Source organism: Octopus bimaculoides, chromosome 1 (genome assembly GCF_001194135.2).
Source record: "Octopus bimaculoides isolate UCB-OBI-ISO-001 chromosome 1, ASM119413v2, whole genome shotgun sequence".
Taxonomy (NCBI): Eukaryota; Metazoa; Mollusca; class Cephalopoda; order Octopoda; family Octopodidae; genus Octopus; species Octopus bimaculoides.
In genome coordinates this window covers 3,132,822-3,146,554 of record NC_068981.1, presented here as the reverse complement: position 1 = coordinate 3,146,554, position 13,733 = coordinate 3,132,822, and the positions used below count along the sequence as shown (strand labels likewise).

Sequence of the window (13,733 nt, the reverse complement as noted above, 5' to 3'; positions counted from 1 at the left end):
CATTTTCAATGTCCTCCACCTTCTTACTATCCGCCATGCTTAATCTTAAGCCTCATGTAATTACACAACGTCGGCTGACAATAACAAAATATGTTTATTTCCCACCGCAATATAGTCATTTGAAACAAAATTTGCTGGAAACCTATTTTAATAAATAAAACGAAATATAACTTATTGTTACAGATAAACTAAGCAATCACCGGCAAACTGATAACAGAGTTGCAAATAACCGGTTGATTATAACCGGCTGGAAATAGCTTAATATGACGAAATGTCAATAAACAACTAGCTTATTTAAAATCTTTCCCACGCATTACATTTTTATAATAAAACCCCCTGAACAATGTGCATTCCTATTACATTTATATATATACACATACACGCACGTGCATATATATATATATCCGTATACAGAATGCGTGTGTACTTATATAAATATATATACATACATACACACACACACATGTATATTATCTCCCCCTCCCCTCGGTACGGTGTCCGTGCATTCCTATTACATTTATATATATACATACACGCACGTGCATATATATATATCCGTATATACGAACGCGTGTGTACTTATATACATATATAAATATATACATACATACACACACCTGTATATTATCCCCCCCTCCCCTCGGTACGGTGTCCGTTATTAATCATTCGAAAACATTTGTCCTTACCATTTCATTAATAATAAAAAAAAAAAAAAAAAAAAAAAAAAAAAAAGGATACTTCTTTATCGATTTCAAGTTTATATAAATAACTATACTATTCACATTTTTTCGATCCGACATCGACTAAAATTAATATTGCTCTAATTTAAATTACGAAGTCAGTTTTAAAGAAGGTGGACTCAAGGTGTTTTTCATTGTTACGAATTTCACAATTTGCCAATTAAAATCAGATTCTTTAGAATATTTTCAAAACATTCCGACATGCCATATATTTAAGACGAATCCAGGATAAAAAAAAAAGATACAAGCATATACTTAAGCATTTTATTTAAGTTTAAGATATTAAAACGATATTTTTCAATGAAATTTATATAAAACTGATGGTCATACGTATGCCAGGTCTTGTGAAGCTAATAAACCACTTAAAGTTATTTCAAAGAAAAGTGAGATCTTTAACAAAATCGACTTTCTGTAACCCAGAGCACATTGTGGTTGGTGCAATTATCAACACTAATTAACAAATCATATAGTAATTCTGATAAATCATTATACAGAGTATTTGAAATTAAAGAACCATACATATGCCATATATGCAAGAGATCATGGATTTTTGTGTTAGTCTGACAGAATCAACACTGGTGCCAAGTGATTCTAGTCAAATATGATGGGTTATCAGAAATAACTTCGGTGAACCATTCAGCATTCAGATTACTGTCAAAGGCAATGCTTATTCACATCTGTTTTGAATTAATCCTGCATTAGCTTCAAGATCTTGATGTGATTGTTTATTTTAGAATGGCACTGTAGGGTAGGTGTGAGAAGCCAGATCTGGTTGGTATAAATGCTACAGCAGGGTTAAATCGATTAGTTAAGGTGGAATGCTTGATTGATGTCAAAGTGCTATTGGTACAGAATCAAAACTTGTGCTCGTGTTGAAATGACAATTTCAATACTCAAAAACATGATAGATGTAAAACAACAATCTGAATTTTTTTTACAAATTATTTTTTTTAATATTTATTTTTTTTTCTACAGACATGATCTTTATCTGGCTGACACACTGTTCATTCATTCATCTGGACTGCTGCAGTTTAATTTTAATTATGTCCTTCACTGTGTCTGATACAGACCAGTAATAAAAGAGGAAATAAAACAAGTTAGTGGAATTGTGATTGAGATGTTCAATGTGTAGCCAGACAAAAGGTCAAAATAAGTACAAAAAAACAAAACAGAAAAAAAACAACAAAAATGTGTACATGAAAGACAACAACAAATGGAAATTATTTAAATATATACAAGTCTCAATCACATAAGTCTCGGAGATGAAAAAAACAAGCAGCAGTAGAATCCCTCCCATACCCATTCTGAGACAAGAAGATCAAGTCTTGAATGTGAATATAAAAAGCATTCAGACAATGATGGAATTTCTGAATTCAAGACAATTTGTTAAATGTTCCTTTTTAGTCCTAAAACATTTCTTTTTTATAATTCATCCTTGTCTTCTGTGTCTCCCCCTTTAGGAGGTTCGGCTGAGCCCTGTCCCTGATATTTAGCCCTAATTGGTTGAACAATGTCTTCTAATTCCTTTCTTTTGGCTTTGAATTCATCTGCTTCAGCATTTTGATTGGCTTCTAACCATTTAATTGCATCTTCAACAGCTTTTTGCATAGTTTCTTTGTCTTCTGGACTAAGTGAGGCACCAAACTTTTCACCAAGCTGGTTTTTCAAAGAATAAGCAAGACCTTCCAATTCATTCCTGGACTCAACCCTTTCTTTGGTCTTTTTGTCTTCATCAGCATATTTCTCAGCATCAGCAACCATGTTCTCAATTTCTTCAGGTGTAAGTCTGTTTTGATCATTCTGGATGACAATGTTATTTTTGTTACCAGTTCCTTTATCTTCAGCTGTGACTTTTAGGATACCGTTAACGTCTATTTCAAAGGTTACTTCAATCTGAGGAACACCACGTGGAGCAGAGGGAATGCCAGTTAAATCAAATTTTCCTAGTAAGTGGTTGTCTTTGGTCATGGGACGTTCACCTTCAAAAACTTGAATGGTTACAGTTGGTTGATTATCAGAAGCAGTAGAGAAAATTTGAGATTTCTTGGTAGGTATAACGGTATTACGAAGGATAAGTTTGGTCATGACTCCTCCAACAGTTTCAATACCCATAGTTAAGGGGTTAACATCCAACAAGACAAGGTCACCAGTATCTTCTTCACCACTCAAGACTCCAGCTTGGACAGCGGCACCATATGCAACAGCTTCATCAGGGTTGATACCACGATTAGGTTCCTGTATAAAGGAAACATTAAAAAAAATTACTAGGTTCCTGTATTAAGGGAAGTAATATAAAAAAATTAAAGTAAATCTATTTAAAAACTTACATTACTAATAATTATAATCATTTAATCTCCACCTCCCAGCAAATTATTAAGTACTTGCAAAAGGTAAATGTATAAATAAAAACACCTGAACATTAGTTTTGCATTCAATTTTTAAATGGAAAATATGTTTATCAGACAAATGTTAAATTTTATTTTAGGTGCTTCTTAGTCAAAGAATAAGTTTTCAAAAAAATAGTAAGTAATGGTTAATATTTCACTTGCTGTAACATATGTGCTTCTGACATAGGGATGCAAACTCAACAGCATTCTTTTTTCCTAACAGATTGTATTATTAAAAGCATCACAAAAATCTCAAACTTACCTTTCCATTAAAGAATTCTTTAACCAAATGTTGGATTTTAGGAATTCTAGTAGAACCACCGACAAGCACAATTTCATCAATGTCTTTCTTGTTAAGACTTGAATCCTCCAAAACTTTTTGTACTGGTTTCATTGTAGAGCGGAACAAATCCTAAACGAAACAGTTAAACATCAAATACATGTAAATGTATGCACAATTTGCTTTAATACAACTTAAAATACTAATAAAATATATAAAGATAAGAAAATCAATGACAACTTACTATATTCAAATCCTCAAATTTAGCCCGAGTTATAGATTCAGAAAAGTCTTCTCCATCATAAAGAGCTTCAATTTCAAGTCTGGCTTGATGCTGAGTGGACAACAGACGTTTAGCCTTTTCAACCTCACGTCTAAGTTTCTGAACTGCACGGTTATCTTTACGGAGATCCTTGCCCTTCTTTTTCTTATAGAGCTTGATGAAATGTTCCATGACTCTCTGATCAAAATCTTCACCACCTGAAACATTAAAACAATTTCAAAAATTAAGAACTGGAAACTAGAAACATACTAAGGAAAATATTGCAGTGATTAAAGACAATAATTGAATGTTCATGAATTTAAGGTTAAAGACTTACCAAGATGGGTGTCACCATTGGTTGCCATTACTTCAAATACACCATTATCAATAGTTAAAAGTGAGACATCGAAAGTACCACCACCAAGATCAAAAACGAGAATATTCTTCTCTCCATCTCTCTTATCAAGACCATATGCAATTGCAGCAGCAGTTCTAGAGAAACAACAAAGAAAGCCAAATATTTAAAAAGAATTACAAAAATAAATGGAGTCCAAACATATTCAAAAGGCCAACAGATTTGATACTTACGGTTCATTAATGATTCTCATTACATTGAGGCCTGCAATTGTTCCAGCATCTTTGGTAGCTTGTCTCTGGGCATCATTGAAATAAGCAGGTACAGTAACCACAGCATTTTTAATTTCTTTACCCAAGTAAGCTTCTGCAATTTCCCTCATCTTACCAAGAACCATAGCAGAAATTTCTTCAGGAGCAAAAGTTTTCATTTCACCACTAACTGTGGCTTGGACATGGGGTTTGTTGTTCTTGTTGATAACTTTAAAAGGGTAGAATTTGATATCATGCTGCACAGATTTATCGTCCCACGTACGACCAATTAATCTCTTGACATCAAAGATTGTGTTTTCTGGGTTGCTGGTCAACTGATTTTTAGCTGCATCTCCGATAAGACGTTCACCATCACCGGTGAAAGCCACATATGATGGAGTAATACGATTTCCCTGATCATTTGCAATTATTTCCACACGTCCATTCTTGAAAACGCCGACACTGAAATAGCAATGCACAACAGTTAAGTACAATCACCTCACCAAAATTAAAACCAATATACACAAAAATGTCAAATATGTGGCGCTTAAGCCAAGCTTACCAAGAGTAAGTTGTTCCCAAGTCGATACCAATAACCGTACCCACAGACTCTTTCTTCTTACTGTCTTCTTCCTTCTTGGTGGCAGCTATTACTGATGTAGTTATGGTAACTACAACCAGTAATACGGGTAATATACTTTTCATGTTCTGTATAAAATAGAATTGAAACACGGAACATCAGTTAAAAGTAAACGCCCCATTAAAAAAAAATAATAATAAAATCTTTGAACATTGCAAGTTAACGGAACTGAAATAGGGAACAATTCTGAAGTAAATTAACTGATCTCTTTTAAGCTAAAATCATCATTAATGGTAAGTGGCTCTGAAGTGTCAAACACCAAAACCGTTTGCGACATCTTTTTTAAAGGAGAGAAAAAAAAAAAAATCGAGGATTTTTATATATTTTGTCAGATTGGTTCAGCAGAACTTTCGGTTCCAGCGAGAGAATTTATTACAATTAAGTTTGTCATTGAAATCAGTGACAATCTTGGTTAAAATAAAAGGTTTTTTTTTTACCGTTATATCAACGTGGCAATTTCTGAATGAAAAAAATAACATTTAGTGCCGAAACCGAAATTAACCAATTTAAAGGTCCTGCGATCGCATTTCATGAGAAATACCGAAGCATTTGACTTAAAATTCCGAGCTTTAAGAAAGCGTAGAGAATTTCAAAGCCGAAAAATAAAGTTGCAGAATTGTACCCTTTTTAAAAATTGTGGGCACACTGTACCATGAAGGTATTTAAAAGTAGAGCAGCAGTAGTATGTCCATCATGATTTTATACGACAAAGGTGGGGGAAATATTTGAAAGACCATTACAAATGGGTTTTATATATTTTATAGACATATGTAAAAAAAACCAAAAACAAACTTAAAACAGAATAAGGCGACTGAATGAGTTCTGAAGATATAAAAGTTGGTAAGTATCTTAATTGTAATCTACTTGAGTAGTTTACTTAAAATCCCATATTTGTGCCAATAAAGACTATCTAGAGGCAGACAAGATACGAATTAATTCCAATTTTATAAAAATTGTTTCTAATTGCCAAAATTACAAAATCAAAAGTTTGACAGAAGGACGTGAGAAAAAGAGAGACCGGCATCGACATTATATCAGCACCAAAAACCTCGTTGATCATTAAATGCCGAGAATATTTGGGCTTTCTTTTCCCCATTTTTTAAAGATTATAACCATAGAATGAAAAGTAACAAGTAATTACTTTACATCATAACAATCGCAACGAATCATTTATACTTACAGATATTTGTGCTCAGACTGGAATATATTTTTTAAAAATCTTTTTGATGAATGAATACGAGAAATAACTCCGAACAGTGACAATAAATCCGGTCGCTTCTAAGCTGTGTATATTATTACTTATTGTATTTAAACTCTTCTTTTTGTTTTCGTAAATAAGTTATTATATTTCAAGCAGAAAATCGTTGGAAATTTTTTCAAAAAACACTGACAAATTCGCTGAGAAACGTTTCTAATGTTGACTTTACTGTGTGACAGAAATAAAACTGATTGAGTCTAGAAGCGTCTAGCTTTATGAAGATTCACATTAGATGTCGTGTTGAATTGTGATTGGTCCATTCTAAGATTCTTGGCGTCTTCCCATTGGTTGATTTTTCCATTTCGTGTTTGCTCCACTGAGCTACACGTATCTTCCCGTTTTTCGTCACCAATTGGAATTCCCTTCATTGATGACAATCAGCAAACGATGTTCAATAAGGAAATCATAAAGGCAGATCTAACTCATAATTAAGAAGTTATATAAATCGATGTAAATAACTGTTGATGATTGAAATTAAGAAATATGTTACATCAGGTTAGGTTTACCTTAATGCTACGTAGCCAATTGCAATGACTCATGATAATTGATACTTTTGGTGGGATAAAAATAGAAAAAAAAACGTAAAACTTTTTTTTGTTTAGTTAATCGTTTTGATAAATGTCATTCATTAAAGAAAAGCGTTGAAACATATGATCACGGTCTTGTGACGAAATGTCAAATTGCTTTACTGGTAATAAAATTAACTGGAAGTGTATTTTTTGAATCCGGCTTGATCGATATGATACTAATAGAAATTATTGGAAAGGAAAAACATATTCCTGGTGAAGATCATTCATTTGTTTCATTTTGAAAAGAATAAATTTAAAAGAAAAAAAAACTTGTAAATAGAAGAGGAAATGATCTCGTTAACACGAAAAGAAACTACCGAAAGTTGACCATATTTCTTGAAACTTTCATACTTTGAAGAAGAATAGAGATCACATTCTCCCTAATTATCATTTGTTCAATAACGAATGTTAATTCTTAAATAAGAATAGAGGTAAGTAAAGTTATTTGCTGTCAACGTTCTTGTTTATTTTGCAAAATGACCTCGTGGTTAAGAAGTTTATTTCGCAATCAAGTAATTGCAAGTTCGATCCAATTGCATCTTAATCGATTGTCATGTATCACAACAAATTACTTCATGACATGTTAGCGAAATTTGGCAGATGGAAACAGGGGAAGCGCATCGGGTAAGACTTTTTCATCTTCCTGGATGGTAACGCTTCAATTATACTCGGTTTAACGCCGCTCTATTGCAAACATTTGATCCGGATTTCTTATTCTGAGGATGTCAGGTCGGGCTTTCTTCCTTTCCACACTAACCTCGACGACTCCAGAAAAAAATACAGGCACCGTTTTTTTCCTCCGAGTAATGTAGTAAACACGAACTTATCGTTTTTCACTAAATTCAATTTCCGTGACAAAACTTTATGGTATAACTACAGTTTGGTGCCCCACCCTTAACTGGTTCCTTGCAGAGAATGCATATTTGTAAATAAAATTTAGCAGAGATACATCTTCAAAGACGAAGATTGCGATTATATTGATAAAAGTTAGAAAAACAATTTTCTTTTTATTTTAGAGGAATTTCGGATATATTTTCGTCGCATCCTTCCTTATCAATTACCGCAACTTTGGCATTTTTTGCAGCATTACATAATCAACTTTCTCGAAAGTGTGTTTCTGTAAAATGTCATTTAAATATATGCATTTTGAAAAGAATATTGAAAGTCGAGACAAATGATACGAAACTGAAATTTCCTTGTTAAATTTTCTTTCCGATAGTTATGAGGAAACCGAACTGAGTGGGGTACTAAACTGTGGATATACGAACTTTAGCATACTAGGCGCTTCTGATATTTATTTACAGACTATGATTAGAGGTCTTGTGTAGCTTACAACTTTTATATTCTCTATAATTCGACAAAATTTTTGTTAGAAAAGAGAACAGAATGTTATTTCCATCTTCGAAGTGTCGATGTGGATGCCGGCATTAAAAATAATTTCATGAGTGGTTACACATACATACATACAAATACATACAAACATTGTTACATATATATATTACACGTGCATGCATATACGTGTGCGTGTGTATGACTGTGTATATATTAAGTATAGATAGATATAAATACATCTTATACACATATACACGCATGGTCCAACCAATGCCTTCATGGAGAACAGACGTTAAATGATCGTGTGTGTATGTATGTATAACCAGCTGAAATTGCAAAGATAATCTGGAACTCGACTGAGGAAAGAAAACTCCGAATGACCCGTCCTTGTTTTCCTTGTATCGTCTGTCTGGATGTTTTGTTGTCCCTTTTTGTATCACCTAACTGTCTGGATGTTTTGCGTTCTTGCCCCATTTTTGTATTTTTTATATATAAATATATACATGTATTTATTTATGTATACATGTATATTCTTTGTTTTGTTTCAGTCATTTGACTGCGGCCATGCTGGAGCACCGCCTTTAGTCGAACAAATCGACCCCAGGATTTATTCTTTGTAAGCCTAGTACTTATTCTATCGGTCATTTTTGCCGAACCGTTAAGTTACGGGGACGTAAACACACATCGTCTGTAATTCATATATCTGAAAAAGAAGCCCACTCTAAAATATTAGAGCAGCGATATATATATATATATATATATATAATCATCATCATCATTGTTTAACATCCGTTCTCCATGCTGGCATGGGTTGGATGGTTTAACTGAGGCCTGCAGAGCCAGCAGCTGCACCAGATCTGATCTGTCAGTGTTTCTACTGTGGATGCCATCCGAGAGTGTAGTGGGTGCTTTTTATGTGCCTCTGGCACATTTTCTAGGAAGTTGTTGTGATGGCCAGTCAGAAGGTGATCATTGGTTTCACACCTATAGTTGAAGACACTTGCTGAAGGGCCACGCAGTGGGACCAAACCAGGAACCATATGGTTAGGAAGCAAGCTTCTTACCACACAGCTACGCATATACACATGTTTGCATATATATATATTATATATATATGTGTGTGGTGTCACACACACACATATCATCATCCTCATCATTTAGCATTTGTTCTCCAAGCTAGCATGGGTTGGACAGTTTGACCAGAGCTGGTAAGCTGAGGGGCTGCACCAGTCTGATTTGGCATAGTTTCTATGACTGGGTGCCCTTCCTAATGCCAACAACTCCGAGATATATGTACATAAGTGTGTGTGTGTGGAATATATATATATATGTGCCCCAGGACTGGCTCTTGTGCGGGTGGCACATAAGATGCACTATTTTGAGCGTGGCCATTGCCAGTACCGTCTGACTGGCTTCCGTAGGATTTTCGAGCGAGAACGTTGCCAGTGCCCCTGGACTGGCTTGTGCGGGTGGCACATAAAAGACACCATTTCGAGCGTGGCCGTTGCCAGTATCGCCTGACTGGCCTTCGTGCAGGTGACACGTAAAAGCACCTACTACACTCTCTGAGTGGTTGGCGTTAGGAAGGGCATCCAGCTGTAGAAACTCTGCCAAATTTAGATTGGAGCCTGGTGTTGCCATCCGGTTTCACCAGTCCTCAGTCAAATCGTCCAACCCATGCTAGCATGGAAAGCGGACGTTAAACGATGATGATGATGATATATGTAAGAACGACCGTGCGAACCAAAAGGAGAAATGGTGACGAATGGAAAAACAGAGCTCCTTTATTAAACGCGTCACACAGTCGAACACAAAAATATATCAAATGATATATATATGTTATACTTCAATGACATAGAGAATTCGTAAATGCCAGTAAGGAAGACAATAGGAACTCAACCGATAGAGATGAATAACAGTAAGATTTATTGGAGCATTAAACTGTATGTCTGTGTGTGTGTGAATGCGACATAATAAAACACAATATAAGACTGGCCATCATGTAAACAAAAGAGTGTGTGCGAGTTTACATGTATGTGTATGTAAGAGTTACAGTGTATAGATTAGAGTCAGTAACACGTATAAGAAGTTAAGGCGTGTGGGGCAGAGCGATCACTCGTGATGTTAGGGCTTCTATGCCAACCCGGGTTCTTGAATACAGATGTTCTTCACAGGCTAAATTCTTGGCTGTTATTTTCGTGGTGAGGTGAATCACACAAGCAGGATCGAAGAGAAGTGCTGCGGTTAGCTGTTGGTAGCTTGTGTACGTGTAGAGTCATGTTGACGCTGGCGGCGATGCTGGTAGTCGTAGTTGGACGATGCTGTTGGCGACGTCGGGGGCGATGCTTGTAGTTGGACGATGGTGTCGATGTCGTCGCTGGAACTGGCTGGCTGTGTTACGCGTGTGTGTGGCCAGCGGCCAGATTTAGGAGATCTGAAGCGCGACGAATTTGCCGGGTATCTAGCAGGCTATTTATAGCTGAAGGTAGGCTCCAGAGAAGCATTAGAAAAACACTATCACGTGACCTTATTAGGGGCTATGGTTGGTTAGTTTGCGTCCTGGGGTGAACGGGTGGAGATAATTTACCTGCACAAAGAATAGTCAGTCAGGTGATGACGGGGAAGGCTGCTCTCTGCTACGCCCGCACTTGTTTATATTTATAACAGTGGGAAAGAGTGGTGTTCACTACATATATATACACACACACACACACACACGTGTACATATATACATACATTTGTATCACCTGTCTTGAGAGCAGACTGTTGGATGCTGTTATACACCACTGGTCACAATGCAGTTCCGATTCTTTCTTGGTTGTACCCTTCTTTTCCATCTTGGCCCAAATCATTTTCCCTTCATCATGAAGGCTTCCTGGGTTATCTTTTCTGATCTCTTGGAAACAACTCAGCAATTGCATATATCCACTTGTTGATCAACCTTGTGACATGTTCAACACAGTAAAACTTGTGTGTATATATATCTTCATCATGATCATCATCATTTAACATCCATTTTCCATGCTGGATAGGTTTGACGGTTTGACAGGAGCTGCTAAGCCTGGGAACCACACAGGGCTCCATTCTCTGTTTGGCATGGTTTCTATGGCTGGATGCCCTTCTTAATGCCATCTACTTTACAGAGTGTACTGGGTGCTTTTTATGTGGCACCAACACCAGTGCTTTAAACGTAGAACCAGCACCAGTGCTTTTTATGTGGCACTAGCATTGGTATAAGTTCAGGTGTGGGGGATAGGTCTTCTTGAGTACAGCAAGTCAGTAGATATTTCAGTCTGTTGTCATCTCCTTCCTAAGGCTCATTTCAATGTGTTGAGACTAGTGTTCAATACTTCATCTTATGTCTTCTGGGTCAACCTCTTTCATAAATTCCATCCACTTTTAGTGATTGACACTTCTGCGTACAACTGTCTGCATCCATATGCATTACGTGAACAAGTTAACACAGTCCTCTCTCTTATTTCTTTATTGCCCACAAGGGGCTAAACACAGAGGGGACAAACAAGGACAGACAAAGGGATTAAGTTGATTACATCGACCCCAGTGTGTAACTGGTACTTAATTTATCGACCCCAAAAGGATGAAAGGCAAAGTCAACCTCGGCAGAATTTGAACTCAGAACGTAACGGCAGACAAAATACCACTAATCATTTCGCCCGGCGTGCTAACGTTTCTGCCAGCTCGCCAGTCCTCTCTCTTGCATATAATTCCTCTTATGCCTAACTTCTAGCAGAGAATACTAGCTTCATTCCTCTCTAGTCTGTGCATGTCTTCTGTTTTCAGGGCCCACATCTCACTACCATATAGCACTGCTATTCGTATATATGCATCATACAATCTTCCTTTTACTTGGAGAGACATTTGATTGCTAAGAGAGGTTTCCTTTTCTTATTCTAGCAATTACACTTTCCATGCATTCTACCCCACAGCTAATTAAGTCCCCTAGGTAGCAGAAATTATCCACTACCTCTAAAGAACCTCCGGGGCATTTGAGAAAATCAATTTCTCCAGTATTTGTAGCTTTTATGGATCCTGTACATTTTCCACATACAAACACCAATATATATATTTATTTATTTATTTCCCTCCTATTTATTAAAGGAGGCATGAGCACTTTTACACACACACATGTACATCATGACAGAACTTCCACCTACCAAATCTTCACAAAGCTTTGGTCAGCCCAAGGCTATTGTAGAAGGTTCTTACTCAATGTCCCATGCAGTATATATATATATAATCAGCAGAAGTTACAGTTTTTCATGGAACATAGGACCGGATATTGCTCGATGCTGGTGTTTGTAGATAGAGTTCAGCAATTAAGGAGTGAAGAATAGGTTTGGTGATACAAACAGGAAAACAGAACTCAAGACACAAGGATATACATATATATTTATTACTATTATTATTAATAATGAAAAAATATATTTACTCATGTTTTGAGTTCTATTTTCCTGTTCATATCACCAACCCTATATCATCACCATTTAATGTCTGTTTTCCATGCTGGTATGGGTTGGATAGTTTGACAGGAGTTGGCAAGCCCAGGGCCCACATAGTCTGTTTTTCACTTAGTTTCTATGACTGGATGCCCTTCCTAATGCCAACCTCTTTACAGTGTACTGGGTGCTTTTCACATGGCACCATCACTAGTGCCTTTTACATGGCACCAGCACAAATGCTTTTTATGTGACACTTTGGTTATCAATTCTGTTGTGTGTGTGTGTGTGTGAATCATCATCATCATCATTGTTTAATGTCCACTTTTCATGCTTGGCATGGGTTGGACAGTTTGACTAAAAACTTGTAAGCTGGGGGGGGGGGGCTGCACCAGGTTTCAATCTCATTTGGCAAGGTTTCTATGGCTGGATGCCCTTCCTAATGCCAACAACTCCGAGTGTGTAGTGGGTGCTTTTTACATGCCACTGGCACAGGTGCCATTGACCTGATACCGGCATCAGCCATGACTACAATCTCACTTGGCTTGATAGATGAACACAAGCATGGTATATTGCCAAGGGTCTTGGTCACCTGCCCTCCATGAGGCCCAACACTCAAATGGTGCTTTTTACATGCCACCGGCATGGGTGCCAATCAGACGGCACTGGCATTGGCCACTACTACAATTTCACTCAGTTCAGCAGGTTTTCGCAAACACAGCATATCACCCAATGATTGAACAGTGCTTTTAGCAGGCCAGTTACGTGACACTGGCATCAGCCTCAACTACAGAAGATGTCAAGTAATAATGCTGTACATCTGTTTCAAGTGGTTCCATTTAATTGAACAATGTAATCATTACATATATATGTGTGTGTGTATATATCATCATCATCATCGTTTAACATCCGCTTTCCATGCTAGCATGGGTTGGACGATTTGACTGAGGACTGGTGAAACCGGATGGCAACACCAGGCTCCAATCTAATTTGGCAGAGTTTCTACAGCTGGATGCCCTTCCTAATGCCAACCACTCAGAGTGTAGTGGGTGCTTTTACGTGTCACCCGCACGAAAACGGCCACGCTCGAAATGGTGTCTTTTATGTGCCACCCGCACAAGAGCCAGTCCAGGGGCACTGGCAACGATCTCGCTCGAAAACCCTACAAGGCCAGTCAGGCTGTACTGGCAATGGTCACGCTC

The 13,733-nt window shown here is 36.9% G+C and overlaps 1 protein-coding gene and 1 long non-coding RNA gene across 3 annotated transcripts in view; one reads left to right on the top strand and one right to left on the bottom strand.

Annotated features, from left to right (window-relative positions):
* Positions 1 to 1,668: 1,668 nt before the first annotated feature.
* LOC106880098 (endoplasmic reticulum chaperone BiP) lies at positions 1,669 to 6,389 on the bottom strand. Its single transcript, XM_014929914.2, has 7 exons — positions 6,096 to 6,389; positions 4,838 to 4,983; positions 4,258 to 4,737; positions 4,007 to 4,161; positions 3,652 to 3,887; positions 3,390 to 3,539; positions 1,669 to 2,975 (listed from the first exon to the last, which is right to left on the bottom strand). The coding sequence occupies exons 2-7, from the start codon at positions 4,978 to 4,980 to the stop codon at positions 2,163 to 2,165; spliced, it is 1,977 nt and encodes a 658-aa protein (XP_014785400.1). The 5' UTR covers positions 4,981 to 4,983; positions 6,096 to 6,389; the 3' UTR covers positions 1,669 to 2,162.
* A 98-nt stretch (positions 6,390 to 6,487) lies between these two features.
* Positions 6,488 to 13,733, top strand: part of LOC106880099 (uncharacterized) — a 17,526-nt gene continuing 10,280 nt past the window's right edge. For both annotated transcript variants that reach the window (XR_001410708.2, XR_001410706.2), the window contains exon 1: positions 6,488 to 7,173. This is a non-coding gene — a long non-coding RNA (uncharacterized LOC106880099). The remainder of the gene's footprint in view (positions 7,174 to 13,733) is intronic.